The sequence below is a fragment of the Eschscholzia californica genome, unplaced genomic scaffold (genome assembly GCF_041429995.1).
Source record: "Eschscholzia californica isolate CP2 unplaced genomic scaffold, dmEscCali1.0.p SCAF_3, whole genome shotgun sequence".
Taxonomy (NCBI): domain Eukaryota; kingdom Viridiplantae; phylum Streptophyta; class Magnoliopsida; order Ranunculales; family Papaveraceae; genus Eschscholzia; species Eschscholzia californica.
This window is the reverse complement of record NW_028238420.1, coordinates 59,329,035-59,338,160: the sequence shown is the minus strand read 5'-3', so window position 1 is coordinate 59,338,160 and position 9,126 is coordinate 59,329,035. Positions and strand designations below refer to the sequence as shown.

Here is a 9,126-nt window from a genome sequence, read left to right as displayed (position 1 = left end):
CCCCCCCGATCTTTTACATTTATTGCACATTAGCTCCTAACTTAACTGATTGATGGTTATTAGAGTTAAATAATTAAATTTAACCCCCTAACTTAACTTTGTTATTGCATATTAGGCCTGACCTAACTGTTTCGGGGTTAATAGGGTTAAAAAACAATTTACGCCCTAAACTAACTGTCTTTATTGTAGATTAGCTCCTAAACTAACTATTTTCATGCCAACAACTCTTGCTTGGAGTGGTAAGAGGTATAGTCTTCCACCTTAGAGGTTTAGGGTTCGAGACATTAAAAAAAAAAAAACTATTTTCATCTCCGTAGATTTTGTAAGATTTCCACACAGACCGAAACGTTTTCACTTTTGGATCGGCCAAAATTTCCACCGAAATCGACATTTCATTCCTTGGTTTATATTACTTTTTTATGTCGCTAATATAATTTTAACTGGTTTTGTAATGCTAAGACTGTCGATCACATTTTTTTTTGTTTGATTCTGGGTAACATGAAAGTATTGGTCTGCTGCATTATCTTATGGGTATTAGAGCAAGTCGTAATAAGAACGATTAGTTTTAACTCACTCCACACATGCTTCTTATATCTTCAAGATCTTGAATATGAAGGGAGCCAGCCCTACTCTACATGAAGAGATTGTTTTTTTGCTTCAATATCTTTTTTGAAGAAGGTATAATTGTATTCAATAATTTCTAAGGTTGCAATTACAAAAGAGGAAACTCAAAGACTTGAAAAAGAAGGAAAACTAGATAGAGTGATGACATCCCAATTATCTAAGACAATATTAGCAGAGGACCAAGGCTCGTTAATACTCTAATAGTGCATAAGACCTTTGATGCAAATGATAACATCAACAATGGAGTTATCCTTACTTTGAAACGAAAAAAAAAATTCTATTTCTTTCAATCCAAAAGCTCCAAATAATGGTAAAAGGAAGCTTTTTCTAGTTCTTGTTATAGGGCATAGTTAAATTGTCAAATATGTTATGTGTCTCATTGGCATGTAAAAAAAATTGTTGAAAGAAGAAGTAATGTCTTCCCCAATATTTTTCGAGAAAGAGCATTTGAAAAACAAGTGCTCCAAAGTCTCTTCCTCCATCTTGCATAGAGAACATTGGTCTGGAAACGAGAAACCTCTCATTCGAAGAAAATCACACGTTGGTGTACGATCTCTAAATTTCTTGAAGGGACAAAGCTATTCCAAATAACTTTGCAGATAAAGTCTCTTGGAAAATTACCTTTGTTACTAGCATGGTAGAAGTTGTTATGGTGGTGGTAAAGGGAAGCTACCGAGAATTCTCCATTAACACTTGGAATCCATCCGTCTTGAAGAAGATTCAGTTCATGTATGCTTACATGGAAGATCATTTCCAAATAGTGAAGCATATATTCATATGAGGATGCAACTAACAAATCTTCTACAAATGGTTCGCTTTTGGCACTACAACGAGTTTCTCCATCTTCTTAGACTCTAACCTCATTGCTTGGAGCGCTACAAATTGCAACCAACAATTTCTATGTTCATCTCTAATCTATCTTACACGTTTTTTCTTGAGGTATACGTTCAATCTGCCGGAGGGTAATAACCTGTGGGACTCAAACGGAGACACACCCAAGTAGTCACACGGTAAAACCGTCTTCTCCAAGAATTAGGATTGTTGGAGATCCTTGATTGATTTTTTTTCTATCTTATGTAAACCATCCATATTGTATATCTATGGTAGTTATAAACAGAAAAGAGGGAGAATCATATTGATCACCTCAATTACCTTGAAATCATAGGCTTTCAGTAGGATAGTTTTGAGGGAAAACCCCATGATGAAAAATATTCAAGAACTCTAGTTATACCCACTATATGAAGTCATGTATGCCAAAACCTATAATAAACAAGAAGAATATATGTTTGCTAGCTTTCTCTCACTATATACAAGAACCAAGATATGAACAAGAAGAAGAAGAAGATGAGGAGAAGAGAGTGAAAGAAAGGAAAAGGAAAAAAAAGAAGATAGAAGAAGAAAGTGAAGAAAGTTTAGAAAAGGTCATGAAAATGCATGGGATAAGTTGATGGAATCATAATTAAAAAGGAGTAGTAATAGCAACTAGACAAGTGCATGTGTGTGAGTGTGGGGAATTACCATCATCATCATCTCATTCTATTCCTTAGCATATACAAATTAGGAACCTGATATTGGGTTTGGTTCTTTTGGAGATAGATAGAGATAGATGCACCCTACCCATGCATTCTAGACATGTCCAAACCCTAATTTTAAAATCTTAAGTATTAATCACTTACCTCTTCTTTGATCTTCCTCCTCCTTTAAAGTTAATCATCTCTCAGCTCAGTTGGCTTTAACTTCTTGCCAATTAACTAAACCAGTAAGTTAGAAAGAGAAAGTAGTAAAAGGGATGATGAGATAAAGTAGAGAGAGAGATACTTTAACGCTCACAGCCAGTCTTTGTCCTCGTTGTTGTTGTTGGGTTTGCCTTGGAAAAGAACCTGTTCAGAGCAGTGCACGTGTAAACCAGTCTCCGATGATATATCCCCATCTCTCCCTTTCTCTCTCTCTCTCTCTAGATTTCTCTTCCCTCAGTAAGATTTTGCCTCCAATTCTTCAGTATCCATTAATACTACTATCGTTTCAACTTTGAAAACCACAAAATAATAAAAAAAAAAAATATGCCCATACCTTTGTATTTCCCTTTCTTTTTGTGCTTGGGTATTTGATGATAATTAGGGTTTTATGAGAGTGTATATATATATGATGGAACCAAATTGAAAACTGAAATAATTTTCAAGAAAAGCAATAAGAAAGTAATGATCAACAAGCTACAAATGGAAATTAATTAATACCACAATCCGTCAGTTTTTTTCACAGAGGAAAATTTTTATCAAACAAGCTACAAATAGCTGAAATAAAATTAAAAAACAAGAAAAATTAAGTAATATAGAAGAAGAACAATGAAAAAAAAAGAGAGAAAAGAGTGGAACATCATTGATAAAGAAGTCATCATATCCTTCTTCTTTGTTTCTTCATTCAAATAAGGGGGAAGGAGTGATGAGGGCAAGTTTTAGTACTATGATCAACTTCAATTAAAATCTCCACATAAAATCAAACTCACCAACAATTCTACTTGTCAATTATAGAAGCTTCGTCGTCGTCTCTTAACTCCATTAATAGTACTCAGGCTAAATGATAATCCCATCGATCAATCGCCCATTACTCGAAACTAGGTAATTCATACACAAAGAACTAGTTGAAGACCAAATCATCAATAACCCCTTTATATATCTTCTCCTCAAGTGGGTAGTAGTCCAAATTCAATTTCTTCATCTTGATCCAATTTTTCTTTGCAAATTGTGAAAGCAGCTAGGGCTATTGAAGTAGTGATGATAATGAAGGCTAATAAGAGATAGAGAAGATGTGAGATTTGGATTAAAAAGGTGGGCGACCAGTATTAGCCCAATAAGCTTCAGTTGGTAATGGGCATTGATTTAGAAGGTTTGGTGGTAAGCCATGAAAGAGAGATGAGTTAGGGTCTGGCATAAGCTGTTGTTGTTGTTGTTGTTGCTGTTGTTGTTGTTGTGCCTGACCAACCATTCCGCCGGGCGAAGACTCTAGCTCGCTACTCTGTAATGGTAAAGGTGGTTCTTCTTCTTCAAGGGGAAGTCTCTCATAAGCTGCGTTACCGAATGATGCAGCCATAATAACGACCGGACCGGATGCTAGAAGTTGACCAACAACACTACCACCGACAATTTGTCCTTGTCCACCAGCCAAGTATATAGTCAATCCGGTGGCTGACGGTGGAGCTGGTGGTGGTAAGAAAGATCCAGCTAGAGATAAGATCTCGAATCGACCGTGTAATGTAACAACTGCCCCTGGAGCAGCCGGTTGCCGGAGTGTAACATTTGTTACAGTACCACTCCCACTCAGAATGCAGATTCCTCTCTGCCGCCTCCTAGCGAAAGCAGCAACGCTTTCTCCCACATCGCATCCATTAGCAATCTCCATGACATGAGCACGAAGTGCATTAGCACTGTCGCGAGTTATGATGATTGGTGGTTTAGGTTTGTTCTTTGAACCAGCGGGTCTGCCTCTTGGTCTTCTTGTGATCTCTCCTTCCCCATTGACTTGAACCATCTCTTGTCCATGTCCTTCACTATTATCATCGCTTAGATCTCGTTTTTTACCTCTGTTTAAGCCACTGTTTCCTTCATCGTCTTCGGAATTCTGTTGTTGTTGTTGTTGTTGCTGGTGGTGGTGGTGTTGGAGTTGTTGGAGCTGTTGGTGATGATGATGTAGATGGAGATCTCTGGTATGGAAAGGAGGTGGAAGTGAATGACCATGAGCTGATGCTGTTACTTGATCCATTATTTTTCTACTCTGAAAATCAAAACCCTCTTTGATTTCTTCACAGACACAAAACTGAAGTACTAGCTAGACACTAATAATGAAATCTAGACAACATTTGAATCACTTTAAGTTGATTGTTTGATAAAAAGAGAAAGAGAGAGAAAGAAGAGCTTATGTTTGTGGGTATCTCTTAATTTTGTGATAGATCAAAATCACTTCTAGTAGTACTACTACTCTTCACCAGAAAAAAGAGGGAAGGTTGAGCTTGGTTTCTGCATCATTCACCAATTTTCTAGTTGAATCAGCCATCTTTTCATTCTCTCTCTTTGGGTTAGCTAATTGGTATATTATGTTTAGGTTATTGGGGTTCTTCCTTTTGTTGTTGTTGTTGGGAGTGCTGTTGAAGGGTTGTTCAAAATAAGAGAGATGAGAGAGAGAGAGAGGAGCTAGCAAGGGAGCAAATGAATGAGAAATGGTTGGTTGGGTTCCTTTTCTTGGGTTAAGTATGGGTTAGGGTTAGGGTTAGGTCAATTAAACTTGGTGTTTTGGCTTCCGTAAGACAGCGTGCTCATGGGCGGTGGGTGGATCCCACCCTTTTTTACTCTCTCTCACCCATCTCCTCTGTACATGTGGAGAAGGGTGTACAAAGAATTTTGACTTTGACTTATCAAATAGTAAAGAACGGTTCAGATCTTAGTTAAAAATTTTCAAAAATTTGTTTTTGATGAAAGTAAATTATCAAGTCAAAGATTTTGTTAAATTTTCTTTATTTTTGTGTCTTTGCTTTTTATTTGTGTGAATAGTGGTAATTTCATTCAGAGAAACAAAGACGATGAGAAGCATTCATTGTCAACTAGTTGAACAAAATAAGGAAAAATTACATGAAACCAAATAATGATAACAAAGAAATCAGATTTGGCCGATTGAAAATTATACCAGAGAATTGAGTGATCTTTGTTCAATCTAAAAGGTAACTCAAGAAATTTATTTCAACTTCTTGTTTTTTCTATTCTTCTCCTTATTCGCCTCCTATGATATCATAGAAACTTCCCTAATTTGAGAAAGTCATATTCCTTAATCACAAAATATTAGAGGAATAAGATGGTAATGAACAATTAAGAACAATTCACTTTTGGACTTCAAATCATAAGTAGATAAGCAATACCCATCTTTTTTTTTTGGAGAAGATAAAATAGTATCATTAATGAAAAATCAATGCAATGGCAGAAGCCTAGATGGCTAACCATCCAATACACAGACAAAAGACAAGAAAATATAGGTACATTAGGCTTATAGCCTAGATAAAGCATCCCAGTTCCTAATGTATTGGCTAAAAGGGGTCGACTTGCTCCATAGTTGATTGGTTGCCCAATAGTGAATTAGGCTCTTAGCTTGAATGATGATATTATCCCGTGTAGCTTCTCTGTCACTTTCTATCTCCATCACTCTATAATTACGCTCTAACCATATGACCCAGATGATTGCCGGAGGGATACAAAGATGGAGGAAGGATTTTCTATCTGTTACTTTCTTTGGTTTCCATTCTATCAAGAAGTTGGAGATTGATTGAGTGCTACTGTTTGTATCATGAGAGGGGATTAAAGCTTGCCAAATCTTAGAAGTGAAGGTGCAATTAAGGAATAGGTGATCAGATGATTCACAATTGGACTTGCACAAAGATCATCTGTTTGGAGTTATAAAGCCTCTTCGAATAATCTTGTCCATGGTTGGAGCAGCTTTATGGATGATAGCCCAGAGAAGAAAAGAGACTTTCGAAGGAATACATTTGTTCCAAATCCAACTTGCAACTGGTTGTTGCGAGGATGCACCTTGATGTTCTAGCTCTAGATATAAAGATTTGACCGAGAAACCATGGTTCGAAGGGAGCCACTTACGTGAGTCAATCGAGGAATTGAGGGAAGATGAAGCTTCCGTTGTGGACTCAAGGAGAGAAGTAAGGGGATTAATCTCTGATGTTCTAATTGGTCGAGAAAAATGAAGATTCCATGAATCATCGACGAAAGCACCACCCAAATTATCCTCTATAGATGCAAATTTCTTCTTGGTAGCTCTCCAGAGAGTAGGAAATCTAGACTTAAAAGACCCTCTGCCCGTCCAGTCGTCCAACCAAAAGCTAAGCTGACGACCTCTATTGATCTCTAGTTTGGTTTTCTTCATGATAATAGGGGTCAGGGAAGATATTCTTCTCCAAGGGCCAGCAATTTTGGATGTTATTTGGTCGCTTGGGAACCACGGAGCAGCACCTCCCTTATATTTTTCATCAATTATCTTCCTCCAAAAGCTATCAGGTTCTTGTCCATACCTCCAAACCCATTTGCCAATAAGTGCTTTGTTCATCAATGCCAAGTTTTTAATACCAAGTCCACCTGATTTCTTGCTGATGTTGATTTTAGACCAAGCTACCCAGTGATATTTTCTTTTATTTGCAGTTGTTCCCCATAAAAAATTCCTGATAATACGATCAACCTTCTTACTGATAGAGACTGGCATCAAGAATAACGAGAGATAGTATATTGGAATGGCTGTTAATGTACTTTTGATAAGAACCATTCGCCCTCCTTTAGATAAGTATTTGCATTTCCACGTAGCCAATCTCTTTTGAATTTTATCAATGACCGGGTCCCAGAAAGACTTGCATTTGGGAGATTTCCCAAGAGGAAGACCCAAGTAAGAGAAAGGAAGGGTCTCTTGACGACAATGAATAATACCTTTGATTTCTTCTAGCAATTCAGGTTCCGTATTAACACCTATAACTGAAGTCTTGTCTCTGTTGATGCGGAGACCTGTTAAAGCTTCAAAACGATGGAGAATTACATTTACAGCTCGGACTTGTTCAATATCAGCTTGTAGAAAAACTATAGTATCGTCAGCGAACTGTAAGTGGGTTATCTCGGTTCCGTGTTCTTTGACCCTTAGCCCATGAATCTTGTTCACAACCTGAGCTTCTTTCATTAACATAGAGAAGATTTCCCCAACTAGTATGAATATGAAAGGGGATAAGGGATCCCCTTGCCTCAGACCCTTGAAGCTTTGGAAGAAGCCATTCGATTTTCCATTGATTAGTATTGAAAAGTGTGCTGATTTCATACCTTGTTTGACCCATCTCCTCCATCTCCATTTAAATCCCATCTTAAGACTTTTGTAATATAGTTTTCTTGTTTCTTGATTGTTCAAGGACTAGTTAGCTTCTTTAGCTGCCATTTTTGCTTTTCTTTCATCAATAAATCTACTTTTTCTTCTTTAGCTACCTGGAACAAATTTGAGTTCAAAAATTTGAGCCCAATTCACATAATCCAAATTTATTTATGTCTAAAACAATCAAACTAAACCACCTTATTATCATTGTACTTTGACAGAATTCTGTCAAAGTTTGAAATAATTTTATCAGTGAAAAAAAAAATTGAAAGAGGGGAAATGTCAACTATTACATATTTACACTCAATCTACATGACTAAAAATTAGAATACACCCCAATATTTGGAGCTACCGAAATGTCCAGTTTAGCTAAATCTTTTTGAAGAAGAAAACGCCATGAATCAAATCAACTCAATTCAAGAGTACAGGTGCATTTACTTTAGTACCCCACCTAATGTTTCAACAAAAACAAACCCTACCTAATTAAGACTAATTTCCCTTCTACAATAATTTCCTTTTAGATCAAATCTGCCTAATGGGGCGCAAGTTAGGACATGTTTTTTTCTAAATTTTTTGTTAATTGAACTCATCTAATTCTCTGCAAGTTAATAAGTTGATCTTTGCATTCCCTCACCGATTTTAATAAAATCCAAAATTTCTATCTCAACTAAATAATAACCAGAGACGTACTCCCATTTTTTCGATGAAAATAGGTTTTGTATATACTTTATTAATGCTCAACAATCAGAGCCAGGTTAGCTTTTATCAGCAATCAATTGTTTTACGACGCAAAAACGACCAACACAGAATTCTAAAGGAACACCAATAACAACGTTTAATTGCGAGTGCGCTAAAATATTAGCAACTTGATTTGCACTCTAGAACAGTTACAATAAGAAATCTCTTCGACTTTCTTCTTTATGTCTATTACCAAGGCTCTAATTCTTCCCTGAACATGCCTTAATAACATTTACAACATCACCTTCTAACGTGCACTTATACTGGTAGAGTGGTAGATATCAGTCGTCATTTTCAAGATAAGTTGAGCTGCCTTCGTTTCAACCACAAGAACTGTCAACATAGAAACTGAAAAAAGATAAGTTATTATCGTTTCTCCCTCTTCATTACGACACACTGTAGTCATATATATTCTTCTTCTTTAAAAAAAACATCAAAATTGATCTTAAATGTGTAATATTTTGTCCGGAAATCTTGTTCAACAACATGAGATTCGGCCACAACATTGATGGTAGGTTGTATTAGAGTTTCTTCTTTGTAGAAAATTGTAGTGCTAGAGTTGGGTTGAGTAATGTTTAATGAAATAGAAGAGGTGAGTGTCCTCTTTGTATGTGGTAAATGGTCGTTTTCTAGGGGCCCGCGTCATAGAAATGGCATATTTGCTAGAGAGAGAATCAGAGAATTTGAGGAGAGAGAGAGAGAGAGAGTGGCTGACTGGCTGCTGGCACTAGGTGCATGTGTGGGTCATGGGGAATTGGACCCATGACTCTCTCTTACAATTTTAGGGAGGAGGAGCGCCACAGTGAGTACTCACGGGACTAGGCTCACTCGTATCTCTATGGTCATACTCATTCCACTTAAGCATGCCAC

At 36.9% G+C, this 9,126-nt stretch overlaps 1 protein-coding gene across 1 annotated transcript; it reads right to left on the bottom strand.

Moving 5' to 3' along the window:
- Positions 1 to 2,823: 2,823 nt before the first annotated feature.
- On the bottom strand, positions 2,824 to 4,836 carry LOC147552572 (AT-hook motif nuclear-localized protein 22-like). The gene has a single exon (XM_086671690.1). The coding sequence runs from the start codon at positions 4,378 to 4,380 to the stop codon at positions 3,442 to 3,444; it is 939 nt and encodes a 312-aa protein (XP_086527816.1). The 5' UTR covers positions 4,381 to 4,836; the 3' UTR covers positions 2,824 to 3,441.
- Positions 4,837 to 9,126: the final 4,290 nt, after the last annotated feature.

What these genes read in the sequence shown, in the direction of transcription:
- LOC147552572 (XM_086671690.1), bottom strand. Translation starts at nt 4,380, where the DNA reads ATGGATCAAGTAACAGCATCAGCTCATGGTCATTCACTTCCACCTCCT.